This window comes from Brassica oleracea, chromosome C9 (assembly GCF_000695525.1).
Source record: "Brassica oleracea var. oleracea cultivar TO1000 chromosome C9, BOL, whole genome shotgun sequence".
Lineage (NCBI taxonomy): Eukaryota > Viridiplantae > Streptophyta > Magnoliopsida > Brassicales > Brassicaceae > Brassica > Brassica oleracea.
The window spans coordinates 45,207,615-45,227,416 of NC_027756.1; the positions used below are offsets into that span (position 1 = coordinate 45,207,615).

At 37.4% G+C, this 19,802-nt stretch overlaps 3 protein-coding genes across 3 annotated transcripts; 1 reads left to right on the forward strand and 2 right to left on the reverse strand.

The window, feature by feature from the left end:
• Positions 1-517: 517 nt before the first annotated feature.
• Positions 518-2,201, reverse strand: LOC106315653 (codeine O-demethylase). Its single transcript, XM_013753449.1, has 4 exons — positions 1,784-2,201; positions 1,455-1,702; positions 1,010-1,337; positions 518-941 (listed from the first exon to the last, which is right to left on the reverse strand). Exons 1-4 carry the CDS (start codon positions 2,009-2,011, stop codon positions 705-707), a joined length of 1,041 nt encoding a protein of 346 aa, XP_013608903.1. The 5' UTR covers positions 2,012-2,201; the 3' UTR covers positions 518-704.
• Positions 2,202-12,317: 10,116 nt separating this feature from the next.
• LOC106317449 lies at positions 12,318-13,005 on the forward strand. Its single transcript, XM_013755265.1, has one exon. It carries the CDS (start codon positions 12,338-12,340, stop codon positions 12,905-12,907), a length of 570 nt encoding a protein of 189 aa, XP_013610719.1. The 5' UTR covers positions 12,318-12,337; the 3' UTR covers positions 12,908-13,005.
• Positions 13,006-14,069: 1,064 nt separating this feature from the next.
• Positions 14,070-18,511, reverse strand: LOC106319370 (protein S-acyltransferase 24-like). Its single transcript, XM_013757677.1, has 13 exons — positions 18,047-18,511; positions 17,797-17,937; positions 17,287-17,399; positions 16,761-16,840; positions 16,489-16,652; positions 16,048-16,186; positions 15,846-15,945; positions 15,667-15,724; positions 15,478-15,555; positions 15,258-15,356; positions 15,027-15,105; positions 14,777-14,925; positions 14,070-14,676 (listed from the first exon to the last, which is right to left on the reverse strand). Exons 1-13 carry the CDS (start codon positions 18,302-18,304, stop codon positions 14,272-14,274), a joined length of 1,863 nt encoding a protein of 620 aa, XP_013613131.1. The 5' UTR covers positions 18,305-18,511; the 3' UTR covers positions 14,070-14,271.
• Positions 18,512-19,802: the final 1,291 nt, after the last annotated feature.

Sequence of the window (19,802 nt, forward strand, 5' to 3'; positions counted from 1 at the left end):
GGGCGATGCACAAAAAGAGGCCTACGAAGTCATAATGGAAGAGAAAGGGTAAGCTAGCTGTAGTGATGGAGGTAGATTCAAGCAAGAAGAGAAGAGAGGCGGGCAAGAGAAGAAGAAGAAGAGAGGCGGAGAAGGAACGTATACTAGGTTTTAGTTTTAGGTTTAGCTTTTCAATTTTTCTTTAAAAAATTGGTTTAGTTTGGTTTACTTTCATGTATCGGTATAAAAGAATTGATATATAAAATTTTTAAAATTATTTTTTCTTATTTTTTTTTTATTTTTTAATAATGTAATAATAACAAAAATTATACGCTATTAAAGAATATTTAATTGCAGATAGAAAAGCGCTATCGTAGCGGAAGAAAAGATAACAGTGTTAAAAACCGCTATGTAATGTCTTTTACTTACTATCACGGGCGATGATACAACGCTTCAAAAACCGCTATTGTATCGTTATATAGCGTTTTCCTCCGCTAATAAAACTCATTTTTCTTGTAGTGTAATTCTGGTCTTCACATTCAAATCACAACCACACCCAAATCTCAATCTCACTTCAGACCTCATAGTATTCTCAAAAGTAGCAACACAATGCAGACCTCACAGTTCAAAAATCAAAGCAACTGTATTATTCTCTTTAGTGATCTAGCAATGAAAGAAACAGATTCATTTGTGAAAAAACCAAGAACAAGACTTGAAAAGTATCATCAGATCAAAGCAGCTTCGATCGGTCTTCGACCCTGTTGATAGTATTCAAAGTAGAACTCAACATACTTCTTAACTGTCTTATACAATCTTGGTCTTGTCTCGGTCACAAGCGCATCTACAGGTTGAATCTCTTGGTCCGCACCAGGAACACAAAACGTTGCAACAGATATCCTTTCCTTTTCCCTGTTAGTCACCACTCTATGAACCGGACTCTTGTATATCCCATTGCTCATTATCTGAACACCAACGAGAGAGTATCTCAATTCTACACCAACCATTTGCAATATTTTACATGAGATCTTACCTCGATCTGATCTCCAACATTGATCAGAATAGTATCAGGAACGATAGGAGCTTTATACCACTTGCCATCTTTCAAGAACTGAAGCCCTTCCACGTCTTTGTCAGGTAAGAGAAGAGTGAAAGCAGAGCCATCAGCATGTGGTTTGACACCAATAACCTTGTCTGGCCTTGGACATGGTGGATACAAGTTAAATCTTGTATCCATCATAGCGTTTTCTCCATACATGTCTAGAAAGCAATTCTCATCTAGTTCCAACGATCTTGCCATGCCTTTAAAGAACTGCTCAATCACTACTTGTTGCTTCATTGTATATTCATGTAAAGTTTCCCTGAAAAAATCACCAAAGTCAATAACCAAAGCAGTGTTCTAAAAATTCCTCTATAAAGCCTCTAATATAAAGGCCTAACGATTTTTTTGAACATTGAGTAGAAGTATGAACTTTTACCTGAAACCAGCTGGAATCTCAGACCAGAAGTGAAGTTTACGTTGATCTTCAGGGTAAGTAGTGAGATACAAACGGTCGATCCAATCAAGAACTTGATCATCAGACAGAATCATGTCGTTACCGTATCCTTGAATACTACCAATCTCTCTAGCGTACTTTTGTTTCTCTTCGGTCGGAAGCGCAAAGAACTGCTTGGTCAGCTCGTAGATATTTTCAAGAAACGCTTCTGTCATTCCATGATTCATCACCTGCTTCAGTTAACAAAAGATCAGAACTCCAAGATTTTCACCAGAACTTAATTACTACATATTTTTTAAAAAGGGTCAAACCTGAACAACGCCCCATGTAGAGAGCGCAGAGTGAAGCTTACTCAACTCTTGTCGACCGTACTCAGAAGGAGACAGGAGAAGGATGAGATCGATGGCCGGAATATCCATCTCCGGCACGGGAGCGTCAAGTGGTTGACTTTCGGTAGTGGGTGTGTGGAGATATCTTTCCGGTAGTCCTTCGCCGGATGCAATCACCTCTTGAACAGTCTTGAACTTTGGCTTCTCCATTTGCTTCTCCACACTGGTTTGAGATTAATCTTTGTTTGATGTAGCATTACTTAGACCAAAGAAGTGCTTATGGAATATAAACAAGAAGACGATCTTGATTTCGTCACTTGTTTCCATTACCCAAAAGATATTATTATTTTAGTATGCAAGAAGAACACGAACTTCAAAGACTTGTTTTTTTTTTTAATTACCAAACAATGTCTGAAAAATCTCTAAACCACTTGTTTGGAAGAAAGATGCTGACTTTGGGGTAGTTTAAGAGAGTCACGCAAAGGAGCATGATTATTGGGGGATGGTGGAGTTTTTAGCGGAATATAAGAACTCGTCTCTTAATTTTTAACTAAAAAAGTTAAGAACCGGTTCTTAAAACGCTTATTTAAGAGCCGGTTCTTAACATTTTTAGCTAAAAGTGAAGAGACGGATTCTTATATTTCGTTAAGAACGCTTTTGATACCGAAGCGGGACCCACATTGAACACTGTTCTCTCCACAAGCTCTATATTGCTCCACCTGTCCTCCTCTCTCCAAAGTCAAACAGAGATGAAGAATACGCTCTATTTGGTGAGTGAGTCTCTGTTTCATCTTGAACAAAAAAAATTTCATTTTCACTTCTGGATATCATCATGTGATAGACAGATGATGATTGTGTGGTGAGCATTGCAGGTGCTATAATACCAATGTCACACCAGTTTGGATGGAGAGCTCTTCTGTGGCTGGTCTTGTCCAATCATCCTTCTTTTGGGGTTATGCCTTTGAGCCGGTTGCCTGGTGGTTGACTTTCCAAGATTTTTGGCGGCAGGTTTGTCTTTTTTTTTCCCTAAGCTCTTCCTCAGGGCTGCTCTTGCTTTATGCATCCTTTATTTTCTCTAATGCAGAAAAGTGCTGGAAGTTGGTGTGTTTACATGGTCTTTCGCCACAGCTCTTGTTTCACTACATGCTGGTTTTATGCCCGGTTTAATCTTTTCTCGAATTTTGGTAAGCTGATCCATATATTTTTTGTATGCAATCGTTCTGGTTTCTTGCAAGAGTCATGGTCTTGTTACACATCTCTTAAGCTCTTATATTCTCTGTTCCTCCCCACCCTGCTTTACCGTACATTATGTCTTTGTCTTAACACATAGATTTGTAATTCCAGGTGGGAATAGGAGAAGGTGTTTCCCCATCGGCTGCGACCGACCTTATTGCAAGGCATGCACTATTCTTGAGCTTGAATTTGAAGAGTGCTCATATATATTTTTTTTTTTGATAAAAATGTAAAGATATTATTACCAATTTTCAAATTTTTGACAGAAGTACAATGACAATACGAAGCACAAAAAAAGAAAAAAACCTAAACATCAACTCGATCTAATCTAGAAGGGACAAACACAATAAGCAAAACCGCTAATCGGAGGCCTCCGCCAGTCTGCACTTACATCTTGCTGCAAATAGAAGAACCACAGTTATATTGAGAATCGGAACTCGGTAATTTTGGCATCCCCGATAATCCACTCTTTATGATCTAGCTCGTCGAAGAACAGCTCGTTGTAGACATCCTGAGCATCCGCCAACACGAACAGACAGCCACACCAGAAGTCAAGCACACCCGCATTGACCAGACGGGGCGTTATTAGACAGAGACAGCCTCGAAGGATCGCCACACGGCAAGAACAATACCAAGAAGACAGAGAGATCAGCACCACCAAGGTGGACAAGAGGCAGCCCAAGATCAAGCCTTTGAATCCGACCGGTTCCATACGCGTCGCCACCAAGAAAGAGAGTCGTGGTTGACAAGACCAACTTCTAACCTCCTCTCGCGCACCCTCAACGGAGAACCCGAAGTGGATCGTCCAGGACTAGACTTGACGCATCCCATATAAGAACTATCCATGATTATTCCATATATACACCAACAAACTGAAAAACAAGAAGCGGGCCAGAGAGAGCCGCTGAATACTGCCCGGACTGAGCTCGAAGGATCATTGCTTATGTATGGATTTTGTTTATTGTGTGAATTGGATATTTGGTTAATATTTTATAAACACATTTTGTACATCGAAATTGCAGAGTGAAAATGTGAATGGGGAGAAAGCAGGACAGAATGACCCCCAAGAACCAAATTCCTCGAAAGACCTGAGTCTTGTGATAGCAAATGAGCCCGAGGAGAAACCTCCAGAACAGAGTGGTGAACCTAGCGTTCTTGTATTGGACAAAGAAGTACCCACTAATTCAGATTTACAGAAGGGGGAAACTAGAAGGCAGAGAAAGAGGGATGCTGCTATGGTACATGTCCGTGGAAAGAGTGAGCAAGCAAGGAAACTTGCTGCCTCACAGTAAACTCCTTTTAAGGGAAACATCACTGCCAAAGTGATCATTCCAAACAAAAGGGTTGGCCAAGGCTATGATCCTTTTGCTCCCTTTGACAAGAAGATGTCGAAGCTGCTCACTGACTGGGTGAAACTTGATCCGTAAGTGAGAATTTCCCATAATAGGTTCCTTTAGTATACAAAAAATCTTGTTTATCTACATTTTGTGTTTGCAGTTATTTTAAAACACCCATGGCCAAAAAACCACGTAGATGTCCAAGTCGGTTTTATTTCACCCTCCAAACCCCCTTAGAAAGGCTGAACGACGGAGTAAGTCTCCTACTATGTCTTCTACTTTTTCCCTTACCAGTAGTTATGTCTTCTCTAGAAGACTTAACAGACGACTTACCAATTAGTCTTTTGTTATGTCTTCTCTCGAAGACTCATCAGACGACTTACGCTTAAGTCGTCTGGTAAGTCTTCTCTAGAAGACTTAACAGACGACTTACCAATTAGTCTTCTGTTATGTCTTCTAGAGAAGACTTATCAGACGATTTACGCTTAAGTCGTATGGTAAGTCTTCTCTAGAAGACTTATCAGAAGACTTACTAGATGACTTAAGCGTAAGTCGTCTGATAAGTATCTCTTACTTGTATTGTTTTATATGCAGCATATGGATGTTTTTATTAATTAACTGAGGCAACGGTATCAAGATAATCCACATTATTTCAGGAACGAAAGATTGTGCTTTCTTGATCATGTATTTTCTCGGCAGTGGTCCCACAAGTACCCAGAATTTAAGAGCGACGAGGGCGACATCAACGGCTTAGAAAAAAGACTCCCTGGTGGGGCGTGGAATTATCATGCAGGCATTGTTCCAACTTTTTGCCAATTTATGAAGGTTTGGGGGTTGGATGTGGATGATATTTATGCGCCAGTGAACTTCAGGAACGAGCATTGGATTGCTATATGGATATCGATCCCTAAGAGGCACATAGTCGTCTGGGACAGCATTTTAACACATATTAAAGCTGTAGACCTCGATGTGCTCATGGAGCCTTTTGTCAACATGGTCCCTTATCTGCTTGTTGAGTGCGCTGGCTCTGACGAAGAACGTGTCAAACACAGACTGGAGCCACACACATATGAGAGAGTTACCGTTGGAGTACCTCAGTGCCGAGCTGGTGATTGTGGCGTGTTCGTTCTGAAGTACATCGAATGTCATGCTCTTGGGATGTCATTTCCTCCAGAGTTTGGTAACAAGAACACGAAGGCTATAAGGGAGAAGATGTCATTGGATATATTTAAGGAGACTCCTCAAGGCCATGCAAAAGAGAACGAAGAAAATGATGAGAACCTGGGAACTTATGACGAGCAAGGTTAATGATGTTTTATTTGTACTTGAACTTGTGGGATGAAATGTGCTTTTGTATGACAGACTAGGAAGGTGATGTTTTTGTAACAGGGTCATGATAGGATGTAGTTTTTTGTAACCTATCCTCGTAACAAACTATCATTTCGTAGGAAATTAGTTTGGTAGTGTTGTAACCTTTCGGATAATCTAATCTAATGGTGGAGTTGTTGTCTTTTTAAGTTGCAATTAAGTTCATAACACAGATTAATTCATAACACGTAAACCCATAACAGAAGCAGATAATTGCAATACAAAGAAGTTCATAACACAAAGTCATAACAGATACGCAGATAGATAGTCTTCTGGACGACTAATCATAAGGTCTTCCAGGAGTTAAGTCTTCTGGACGACTAATGAGAAGGTCGTCCAGGAGTTAAGTCTTCTGGACGACTAACGAGAAGGTCGTCCACGTCAGTTCTTACAATATGGACGTGTATGGCCAATTTCTTTGCAGACCGAGCACCTATAAACCATGTGTTGCTTTCGGGGCGTGCGTCATCTCATCCTAGATAGCTCCAACCAAGATTGCCATCTTGATTTCTTCTGTCTCCCCGGACCACACTTTACTTCCGGAGGAAATCATGTGTGTGCCTCAACTTGTTGTCCAGCACAAGGATAGATATTCTCTGAGTATCCTGCAAACAAAATATCTTTTGAGTAGACCGGGCATACATGTGTGGAGATATGCAAACCAACATATGATCCAGCTGCTATAGCATGAGAGCAAGGTATTTTCTCGCACCATAGACACCACAATCACACTTTCGATGTTCCAAATCAACAACATAGTCCTTTTTGCCACCTTGCACAAAGAATCGCCATCCATCAATTTGTTGGACAGACATTGTATCCGCTATCTCCGATCGAACAACAAGCAAGTATTCAACCCCCCGACTATGTTGAGTTGTGAGACTCAAAGCATCTTCTCTCCTTTTCCAAAACCACCTTGATAGCTTATCCATTATGAACTCCAACAGGATATGAATCGGAAATCCTCTTGCTCGCTTCAGTGCGGAATTAATAATTCAGCGATGTTGCTAGTTTTTATGTTGTACCGGTATCCCGACAATGAACCCTTGACCATAGGGTCACGTCGGCATTCTCCAAGTAGGTTGCAAGTTCCGGGTTTGCACTCCTTATCTCATCCATGTACCAGTCAAAATCGTAAAGTGTATGAGCATAAGCAGCACCTTTCACCAAGTACAAGAGATGCTTCCCTTTATACTTTTGGACAATGTTCTGTTGAAGGTGATAATAACATATTCCTCGGATAGCCCACGGAAACACCTTATCACACACATTCTTAATGCCCGTGTGCCGGTCAGAGACTATCACCAGAGGATACTCATCAGATACACAACTCGCCAATTTTGTGAAAAACCACTCCCAAGATTCATCATTTTCACCATCAACGATCGCAAAAGCCAATGGAAATATCTGAAAATTACCATCTTGTGCGGCTGCAACTAACATAACACCTTCATACTTCCCAAATTTGCTAAGGAGATTTGCTCCAAATATGAAGGCAGTCGCTCAAACCCATCTTCCGCTGATCCTCTCACCAATTCTTGCACATATAACAATGCTCTGTATGAAGTGTTGTAATCAAGTGTCATGCCAAACATGTTCTTCATTGCATCTTTGGTATGCTGCAGATTCAACCCATCAATGATTCCAACACGATCTATAAAAAGCCTACCAACATACTTCGGAGTACAGTGTTTCCGCTGGGCGATTCTGTCTCCCACAGAACATTTATGATTTTCCACATACTTGGTTACCCAAAAATTGTTTGTCCCATGTTTCACACTCGCTCTGATCTTCCATCCACAACCATTAACCTGACATGTTGCCACAGCGAGAGTTTTCGTTGACTTGTATATTCTGAAGGAGAACTTACGCCTCACCACTGTCAACCGTAACTCTGAAACCAATGCATCCTTACTAGCAAAACTCTGGTTGACATAGATCCTGGTACCATATGATCTTCCTCCTTCACTACCATATGTCCTTTTGAAATCTTCAATACACATATCATCTTCTTCCTCTTCCTGATCCTCATCTTTAACCTTCCCATACTCATTGTAATCCTCAGCATCATCAACCGTTTCAGCAGCAACAAGGATATCAGCATCCTCGTCCCCATCATCCTCGTCCCCATCATCCTCCTCCTCATCATGATTTTCATCTTCAGCCATATCATCATCATCTTCATCCCCTTCATCACCTTTATTCCCTTCATCAGCTTCATCCCATTCATCATTCTCTTCCCCTTCCTCTGAAACAGCTCTCATCTTGCTAAGGCTTGATACACAAAGACGTACTTCATGCGTTTTAGCTATCTCGAGCAAGTTCCGAACTTGTCTATCACTTGTAACATGAATAGGAGGGGTGTCTGGAGCCATCCGTTGCATCATTGCCTCTGGTAATGAGTAGGCTAACTGCACAGACTCTGTGTTCATGTCCAGATTATAATCTTCTTGAGCCATTGCAACAAGTTCAGCATGTGTTGAACCTTCACCTCAAAAAGAACAGTCTCGCTCCTTTGAACTTATCAACCACAAAATTCTAACAGCCATCTTTCAACAACCATTCTCCATACACTGCATGTAACTGACGATCCATCTGAAAAAAATAAAACAAAACACATTAGCAAACATAGAACATGTATGAGTTAAAAGCACAATAGCTATAAACTTTAACTAACATCAAGGTTGGTAACCTAATAAATATCACCAATTAAGTTGTAAATTTCATTCAGTAGCCCAAATATTCATTAATAAATATGAATTCACAAGAAAATGTTAAAAAGTCTTTATAGTTTTAGAGAAAATGCAAGTTTACTAAACATTGACGCAGATGACATCCACAGGGGTCGTCTAGTAGACTTCCAGAGAGGTCATCCATTTAGGTCATTTTTGCAATTAAAATATTACAAAGGACGACTTCCAGACAAGTCGTCTCTACAGCACACTTCTTTGGAAGTCTTCCTTTGTAAATATTGGCATACTTTTGTTTAAAAAACAATCTCGAGAAACCCAGGGACGACTTCCAAGGAAGTCGTCTGGGATAAACAATTTAGTTTTACAATTGACCGGATTGTGTCAGAAAGTAAGTCGTCCAGTAGAAAATCAAAAATTTAATATTTTATTATAACGAGACGACTTTCATGTAAGTCGTCTCAGGTTAGTTTTGCAATTGGAAAATAAAACAAATTTTTTTACTTTTTTGTAGACGACTTACATGTAAGTCGTCCGCCAGACGACTTACATGGAAGTCGTCCAAGATAAGCAAGGTTTGACCAGAATCTCGGAATAAAATCTTGGACGACTTCCATGTAAGTCGTATAGAGTAAATTAAATATTTACGTTTTATTTTCCAATTGCAAAACTAACCTGAGACGACTTACATGGAAGTCGTCTCGTTATAATAAAATATTAAATTTTTGATTTTCTACTGGACGACTTACTTTCTGACACAATCCGGTCAATTGTAAAACTAAATTGTTTATCCCAGACGACTTCCTTGGAAGTCGTCGCAAGTAAGTCATCCAGGGAAAGTCAAATTTCTGACACAATCCGGCCAATTGCAAAACTAACCTGTTTATCCCAGACGACTTCCACGGAAGTCGTCTCTGGTTTCTCGAGATTTTTTTTTTATCCAAACAAAAATGGACGACTTCAATATAAGTCGTCTCTAGAAAAAGATTTAAAAGTCAATTGCAAAATTAGCCTCTCTTTTGTCCAGACGACTTTCAGGTAAGTCGTTTACGCGAAGAAGACTTACCTTCACGAACAGATCTGGATAAAAACTCGATTTCATACCTTAAATTAGTGAGATAACTTCCTTAGCACACAGAAGTCTTCTCCAAGCACACAGAAGCTCAAACGAAAGTGACCCACCAAGAATCGTAACCTTCAATGCCTGTATGAACCATAAAAAAATTTAGAATCAAAATCTTGGGTTTTTTGGGATGAATATGGAGATAAAGTAAAGAAATATTGTTTTTAGTTCATAAGAATTGAGAAAAGAGGAAGTGTAAATCGATTTTAGGTGCATTAAGAGCTTCAAATTGGTTGTTAATGGTGGTTGGTGTTAGGGGGTGTCAAAATGAACTATAGCTCATGATTTGGCTCAGCTCGGCTCGTTTTTTCATGAGCACGATCTCTATATTTTATGCTCATTTAATAAATGAGTTTAATGATCGAGCTTAAATTAGATCACGAGTTATATGAACGATCTTTAATGAACATGAGCTGACTCATGAGCTTGTTCATTTCGTACTTACAATAATATATATATATATATATATATTATATTTGGATAATTTCTATTTTTTTATGTAAAAAAGAGATAATTTCTATATTAATCATATTTATCTTCTAAAATTTAAATGTCAAACCAAATTTTCTTAAAAGATAATATCTATATTAATCATATTTTTCTTCTAAAATTAAAATGTAAAACATACATATATGACATTGAAGATGAATTGGCTCAAGACTCTCAGGAAGAATAGGGATTTGGATCATTGGTTTTGTTTTAGTTTAATTTATATTAGGTGTTGTTTTCTTTATTTTGTCATGTGTTCGTTTTTATTTAGTATTTGATATTTATGTTTTGGATTTTTTAATATTTAAATTTTGAACAATATTATAGAAGTTATTCTATCACTATTTTATTTTATTATAATTATTTTTATTTAGATCACGAGATAGCTCATTTAACTCATGATCTAGATGATCTGAGTTCGAGTTTACATATTGAAACTCATATAATAAATGAGTTGAACTGAGCTAGCTTATGAAAGAGCCGAGCTAACTATGAGCTGAGCTGAGTTGAGCGAGCTAACTCATTTTGACACCCCTAGTTGGTGTATTGATGGCAATGACAATCTTGTAAATACTTGAAGATGATGAGGTGTTGAGAGTAAAAAAATTATTTTCGAAAAAAAAACTAATGGCATTTTCGTGAATAATTTGAGCTTGTGTGGTGAATAGGGAAAATGAAAATTCCAAAAAAATCATAGGTTAGTTTTGTGGTTGACTTTGAGTTTTGGGTCAATTTTGCAAAAAACCCATAAAGAAAATCACATAATTAGATTATCCAAAATATCATACTTAACAGCATTGTAATAATATTCCGCGCGAAAAGCGGACACGCCCCTAGTATATCAAGTTATAGAGTTTAAAGTTTTCAACTTATTTTTGAGATTTTGAGTGTTTGAATGAAATTTCTTAGTTAAAATAATAAAAACTCAAATTTCAAGGTTTTAGGTGATATTCTAGAATAGTTTAACAAAGCTTATATCAAACTTTTAGTTCATATAAAATCATCTAAAACTCATTAAAAATCAAATCACCTCAAATTTTAGATTCACAACACCTCCTGAATTTTTATCCTAACATTTTCCTTAAATATTAAATCATACATCTTAATTACTAAACTCAAATCTATTAAATAAATACTAAAATATTATTTTGATTTTTAATTAATGTTATTTTGATGATTTTCTGAATATGCTAATAACAAAATATCTTAGTGATATACTATGATATTTTCAAGAAAAGAAAAGAAAAAGAAATCAGAATATCATTTCATATTGATTTAAATCATTTTAGCCATGTATTCACTGTTGCACAAAAAAAGGACGTATTCACGTTGGTTTTGGCTTTAGTTAATTTGTTAAGTGAAAATTAAGAGGTCAAACCATACAAAAAATGGAAAATAATCATTTAATATCATTTATTTAAATTTACAATTTTGATTACTTGTCACGGTCTACAGCCGCAAAGATTGCTGCGTAAACCTCCTTAAATAGACGGTTATTTAAACATAAATTTTAAACTCATTTAAAATCCACGGTTATTGAGCTTGAAATTTCATAAAGTACTATTAAATCCATTGTTATTGAAAATATTTGAAGTTGTAGAGTTTAAAGTTTTGAATTGATTTTAGAGTGTTTGAATGAAATTTCCTAGTTAAAAAAATTTAAACTCAAATTTCAAAGTTTTAAGTGATATTGTAGATTAGTTTAAAAAAAATATATTAAATCTTCCATTTCATATAAAATTATCTAAAAACTCATTAAAAATCAAATCACGTTAAAGTTTAGATCGAATACATCCCATAAATTCTTATTGATAATTCTTAATTACTTAACTCAAATCTAAATATAAATTATTTGATGATTTTTTTCTTTGTATGCTAATTTTGGAATAATAAAATATTATATTGATATTCTATGATATTTTCCAAAAGAAGAGAAATCAGAATATAATTTCATCTCGATTCGAATCAGCTTAGACATATATTCAAATCGGTTTTGGCTTTATTTGGGTACAAGGCTCTGGTTTACAAATTGGTACAGATCTGATTAATTTGTTAAATGAAAATTAAGAGCTCAAACCAAAAAAAAAAGGGGGGAAATTAGCATTTAATATCTTTCTTCTTTTTTTGGGTCAAACATTTAATATCTTATTTGAATTTACAATTTCGAGACTTGTTATGCAACCGCCAGAGTAAACCTCCATAAATAGAGGATCCGAATCGAACGGAATCTTCAACAAGACTCCATTTATAGTTAACAAAAACGAACTCATCTCTCTCTCTCTCTTTAGATCCAGTGATGGCGGCTACTGGAAGATCAAGCGCTTCGTCAGTCCTCCGCCCTCTCTCTCCTTCCGAAAGATTCGATAAAATCAACCTCCGTTTAAAGAGGCTTTCCACCGCAACCACCGCCACCCCGAAAACCTCCTCCGCCGTTTCGAGGAAGCAAAAGTGCCGGTGCTCTCCCACGTCGTCGACGCACACTGGACCCTCCCGCTGCACTATTCACCGCCGATTAGAAATCGTGAAGCTACTAGCTAATTTGAAGCCGAAGCGAAGGAGATCTACCAGTATCGCAACGGCGACGAGTAGTAGTAGTTCGGGATCGAATGAGAAGAAGATCGGAACCCTAGGTTTGAAGCCGAGGCGAAGGAGGAGCGGTGGTATCACGACGAGTGATTCGGGGTTGAATCTGAGGAAAACGGCTCTGGCGAATTCGCTCGCGGGGTTGGGGACTGTGGAGGCGGAGCGGTGTCGGAAGTACTTGAAGGAGAGTATGGTTAAACCGTTGTCTCTCCGGTTCCGTTGCAAGTACCGGCCACGGCCACGACCTAGCCGGTTCTACGCATTGCATAAAAATCAAGATTAAAATTTCTTTTAATGTTTCTTGCGTTCCAAGGAAGTTATGTTTTGGTCTTCCTTGGCGCGCACTAAATCAAAAACTAGGGCTCCTCGATCATAGTAGTCGGTAGCATTATTATTATCAGTTTGTGTTCTTAATTTTTTTTTATTATTAGTGAGAATCATAAGTCATAACTAAACATATTTTTTAGCTTTTCGTTTTTGGTATGTTCTGACTATGGAGTTTCCATTTTCGTTTATACAAAATACTAGACATAATTATGCGTGATTAATGATTTCTATCCACTGTTGAGGATGATGTAACTTTTGTTACAGAGAATAGAGGATGATGTCGAGTTTTCTTCAATAATCAGTGAAAGATCGTATCTCTTACGTGTTATGACAAGATTTTGCAACCTTTTTGAGATTTGAGGGTATAGTACATGAAGAACTAAGAGCAAAAAGTATATTCATGGGGTAGATACTAGAAGTTGATGGACAAATTAAAATAAGAAAGAATGTAATGCCGAAACTCAAACCAATCCTTCAAAGACATAAACGTGTGACCAGTTTGGAACGTTTCTCCTTACAGATAGATGTACATAATTGCATTACTGAAGCTATCAAGTTATTTCCTAAGGATCATGAAGAGGTTTCTCACATTCGGGAATAGGAGGATTGAAAATATTTTTCATATGTCAAATACAGGAATCCAACTTAGTTAAAGCTAGCTTCGTTTGAAGGTATATATATATATATATGTGAGAAAGCTTCATTTCATAGAATTTTTGGCCATAAGGTTTTAAATTACTAAGAATGTTGTTGGCCACTGTTAGGTCTGATCCTCTCTTACCTCTATGATTTTTGGTTCAGGATATTGAAATAACTTAATAAGACCAAGTATTCTTTGTCTGTTGCAAATTTAAACAAGGTTGTATTGCTCTGTCATAAACTATCTAACTGTTATGTTTACCGATTGCTACAGTGCTTTAACATTCTGGATGCCACTTGAGCTTTCTTTCAATCATCATCTAACCTCAAAGATCTCTTTTTGCAGGTTTTGTCTTGTGGTAGAGGAGGATTTCAGATTCAGATTTTTGTAGACAGGAAGGAACATATACACACATATATGTTCTATTTTGTTATCTGTTGTTTACTTATATGAATCTGTAATGCAGTGTTTGTGACAATTAATTTACATCTGGTTATGATTTCAAAAAGCAAGGATTATCAAACTATACGTGGATACAAAGCTTCCATAACCCAACTAAGTAAATAAATAACGTACAACCATTTCTGTTAAACTGCTATCTTCACCAGAAATAGGGTGTTACAATGACTCGACGTGTTTCTTACAACACAAATGCACATTTGAAGAAGGAGACGACCATATCATGGAGGTACAACAGCTCGGGTGGGGTTCCGGCCAAGACCAAGTCCCAAACCCAAAGGAACACTATCACTCTTTGGTTTACTGCTATGGCCATGGCTGCACTTGGAAGAATGAACATGTCCTGACTGCGAATTGTGTATTGGGTTAACATCTATAGCAACGTGGCCATTGCCGTTTTGAAGATTGGAACTTCGCTGCATCTGCATCATACTAATACCCTCTTGTCTCGGTGTTGAGTCTTCTTCTTGACACTCAATATCTTCGTTATAACCTTTCAACAAGAAATCCGAGCAGTTTCTCTTGTAACCGAGATCGTATGGATTCCTGAACCGACCTCCTGGACCTCTGAGGTAGCTGTAGCGCAGTGCATTAGCCATTTCATTTGTTGTTATATTTCTAGATATCTGTTGAGCCCAAGGAGACAAGAGATTCAAATTGGATGAAGAAAACATCCAATTATGATCACAAAGACTTGCAAATGAGAAAAAGGGAGTGCGGACTCACCTGAGACCCCTGTATGACGGTTAAGACGGCAACTGAAAAGAAGAGGCAGAATTCAACAATCAGAAAGGATAATGCACCGACGTGATTAGTGGCGACATGGCTTATCCATGCTCCAAACGAAGATGGAGCTGAAGGGTCACTCAATACTCCTGCATGGATATAATACATCGTTTAAACTTTTATCTGAAAGTATTTTCCAGTTTTACATATCAGGATAAGCCTTAAAAAGCAAGTTCGATTACAAACATACTTGCAAGAGTGACTCCACCAGTTATCATCATCGCTAAAACTTCAAGTAGAAGAAAAAGAAAAAACTCCCTCTTGTTTTTCTGCGAGAGTAATAAGTGAAAAACAAACGCAATCCACATATTAGTAATCATGTTCGAGGAACAAAGCAGGCAAAATAAATAGAAGCGGTAATGCGATTTTGAGAAAGAAGAATAATTTATGTCAAAAATGGTGTAGTGGAACATGTACTTACTTTTCCGACACAGTTTGATACCCAAGGACAATGGTGATCAAATTGCTCTACACAGCGATCGCATGTGGAACAGTGCTTAGCTCGAAGAGGTCTGATAATCTGAACAAAAAGAAACAAAAGTAGCCCCGTGAAGACATAAATTTCATGATGTGCATCAATAATTGGATATTTGGTTTAATATATAAGAAATACATAAAAGGGAGGGAAGTTGAGGAGGTACCTTGCATGTTGCACAGAGCTGCGTCCAATTCCCAGAAAGCAAAGCAGGGTTGTTTAGCTCTATTTTCAACAGTGGTTCCTGTAAAAGGTTAAGAAAACTTGTAATGAGTAATGACACTTGAAAATACTCGAGATTATCTGAAACCATAAAATATGGAATTTGAGAACCAATAAAGTTAATGGTACCAACATCATCTTTTATGGTCTGCGGATCATGGATATTCATTTTTATATAACCTGGATCCTTCCTGCAGAAAAATATTTTTTATATTATAAACGAAAAGAAAACCACTTCTAGAGGTACGCAGATAATTTCGTACTACGTAAATGCCATAAAAGAAATTGAAGTGATATAGGGTGAGCATGTACCTGCTACAACGGTAAAACAAAACTAGTCCTGCGGTTGCAATAATGAATCCCAGCCATGCAAGCGAACCAATCCCAGTTGTTAGCTTTGGCAGGTTCGATGCTGCAATGACCAAAGGTTGCATAAAATAATAAGTTAAGCATGCATAGAATAATTACTTGATATGTTGCACACAAAAGAGATGCAAGAGGCCAAGGTAACTACCCAAAATAACAGAATTAGTATATATGAGCAGAAGCAGCAGGATCATGAACCAAAGAACAGGAGCAAGTCCCAACTTTGACAATTTTCCAAGGGGAGTGCTTCCGTCACACCGCTTTTCAAGCAGTCTTCTAGCATTACCCTGAAATGAAGTGTTTATCAGAAAAATATTCATACAGAATAATTTGAAATGACTTCTCACATTTTCAAACATGATGCTGTTCATCCGAATGTAAAAAAAAATGTGCAGGTTTTAAGAAACGGACATAACACAGCTACGAACAGTAATTGGTTTCCAGGTGTGTGAAGTGCCAACAAACACCAGGCCAATAGAATGATTCAACTACAAATACGATGCTAGCCGGAGTAGCCACTAGGAAAGTATCAAATCAACAGTTTAACTAAAAATTGATGCACAGCCGAAAAAGTGAATCGGATACCTACAAGGAAAAAGGAAACTTGTCGGTGATTCTTTTCAGCAGCAAGTTGTGCGGGTGTAAGCCCGGTGTTGTCAGTAATCATCAAATCCTCTTTCTTTCCAGCCTGAACCAACACAGTGCAAGCCTCCAGATTACCTCGAATGGCAGCCCAGTGCAAAGGAGTGCATCCTGATAACAGAATCAACAAATGGAAAAAATATGATATATAAATATGATTTTCTAATCTAACTCAATAAATAAGGAGGATGTAAAAGAAAGTTTATGTTTGTAAGCAACCTTCTTTGTCCTGCCGTCCTCTATATGCGTCTAAAAACAAAAGAAGGCGAATGGAATCTGCAAAACCTTTATATGCAGCCCTGAATTTCTCAAAACATGAGAAGAAAAGAAAGAACATTAGAACTTTCTCCTGAATTGCTACCAAAAATAGCGTTATAATTTGAATGTCGACATAAGCAAGCTTGAAACCAAGCAGCTAAATAATGCATGCAACAACACAGAACTCTCGGTTGAACTATGAAGAAACAACTAACCAATATAATTAGTCTCTAGATCGAAACAGAAATATATATTCCAGAGATCTTCAAAACAAAACAAAAAACTCGAGAACCAGTAAAAAACAAATTTAGCAACTAGGGCAACCTAGAGGAATATGTAACGAAAACAAATAAAATCAACTATCCAGTCTCTAAATGAGCAAACAAACCTAAGCATTAAGACGTAAGTATGAAAAGAAGCCAAAAACCATTAACTAAGTAGCAAATTCAGCAAGGCAAGCTTGTGTTCCACTACGCGGCAAGCTTACCAGTGCAAGGGGCTTCTTCCATCATTATCAGGCACATCAGGATCAGCATTCCACTTTGAGACGACATGGCAGAGAAAAGCAGTCTGGCCATACTGTGCTGCCACATGTGTTGGCTGCAAACATTTTACTATTAACATGCATCCATTAAGAAATAAACAAGAGAAGGGATGTCCGATTGGATCTAGCAGAGAGCTTTAATTCATAATCCAAGGGTCAGGTATTTAGAGTCAGATCAAGCCATTTTATAATTTAAAATGCATAATATTGGTTGAACGTATGAGCTCATCTTCCTAACTGAAACATGTGGCAAACTACGAAGTGCTGTTTTAACTACATTAAACTCAGAACACACCCATCCTACTAGAAAAATGCAACCACAATATGACAAGCAAGCAATACTAGTTACAGAACCTGAGTGCCAACCTAAAGCACTGTTCAAAAGAGCAGTTTACTAGCATTTAAACAACATACAATCTCCATAAAAAAAAAACAGTTAAAGAGGATCTGAACCTGATATCCATACATATCGGTAGCATCTACCCTCGCACCCTCTTGCAGTAAGAGTTCCGCAACTTGTGTAGCACCACGAACAGCACTCCAATGCAATGCAGTCTGTCCAGTATGATCCGTCGCGTGTACATCTCCACCATGCTGTAAAAACCCAAATGCTTTAGCTTAACGATTCACAAACAACACAGAAAAAAAAAAAAGCAAACAAATTGGAAAATAAATAAATAAAGGATTAAACTTTTGTAGTAACCTCGATAATGTACTGAGCAACGGCGGAGCGGTTATTCAATGCAGACCACTGAAGAGCATAGTAGCCAAGACCATCGGGCTCAGAAACAGAGCAACCCTCACACTCAACCAATCTATGAAGCTTCTCCAAATCACCATACGCAGCGGCAGTGTACACATCGTTCTTCAAACTCTCGTCCTCAATCGGTTTAGAGCTCGATTCGCCGTTCTCCTTGTGATTAGATTGGACTTCCTCCACCACCTCGATCTCCGACGACATCCCCTTCCCCCCTCAGAATCTATCGCGATTGTGTGGATTCGATTCGATTCGGTTTTAAGCTTTCAAGGGTTGACCTTTTTGATGGTTACTGCCTCCCCCACCACCCACCTTGGCATAGACTAATCGTGAGGGTGGTGGTGCTTTCTAGGGTTTTTCTGGAGAATAATAATAATAATCAGAGGAGGAAGAAGAAGAAGAAGATGATTGATATTCTTAGGCCTGGGCATAAAATCCGGAACCCGAAATCCGAACCGAACCCGAACCGAAAAACCCGACCCATTATCCGACCCGAAACGTAAAAATACCCGAACGGATCTTGTAGGGTGGTACAAAAAATATCCGAACCCGAAGTGTTATTAACCGAACCCGAACGGGTAACCCAAAAAATCCAAAATTAATAGTCAATATAAATATTTTGAAATATATATAAGTATTCCAATTATTAAATTCAATATTTGTGGTAATATTATATATAATAATAAATATTAAAATTCTAATAAATGCTTTAAGTACATAATTAGTTATAAATAAGTATTTTATAATTTGCTCATTGAAATAAAAAGTCTACTCTCTATAAGGCAATACATATTTTTTTTAAATGATGTTTGTTTTCATGCTTGATTTAACATTTTATTGTTATTTTATCAATTTTATATGTGATAGATTAATTTTTATTTAATTTAGATGTTTTTCTTTATGTTTTACTTCAAAAATTTTGTTTTTTACTTTGGTTATATCCGAACCGAACCGATATAACCCGAATCCGTACGATATATGATTACTTTATGGGTTTTATGATGCAATACAATTTTGAACCGAACCCGAAGTGTTATTATCCGAACCCGACCCGTACTAATAAAATTTTAGTATGGGACCTAGAAGCGTAAACCGAAAAATTCAAAAACCCGAAAAACCCGACCCGAATGCCAACGGGTACCCGAACGCCCAGGTCTAGATATTCTATTACGATGGCTGTTGTTGACTCAGAAATGTAACGAAATCAAGACCGGTCAGAGTCGAATCTCACCGTTCATTTTTATTTATTTAATTTAAACCATTTGAGAAAAAGATTGTTGAATATTGTTCAAACTAGTCTTGCTGGTTTGGTTTAGATTTTTCGGTTAGTTTGGTTAATCTATAATTGCGCCAAATTGAACCGAAAATAAAAAGTTCAGTACGGGTTAATCAGGTTAGTGAAAATCAATCTAAATTAAACAAAGATTTTGATTTCAGCTTAATCTCAACTGAGATTTTACATTTTTCAGTTAAATTTCATTTAATTTAATTTAATTAGTTTGGTTATTTCGATTCAAAATTTGAGATTCAAAATTTGATAATTTTGATTTAAAATTTGGTTAGTTATGTCAGAATTTTGTTTAGCTTGTTATAGTTTGGATGTAATTTTTAAAAGAGAATTGAAGTAACCAATTAACGAAGAATTTTAAAATCAACCAAACGCATAATCGGTCCCCTAGACGCTCGGCGTGAATGTTCCGTG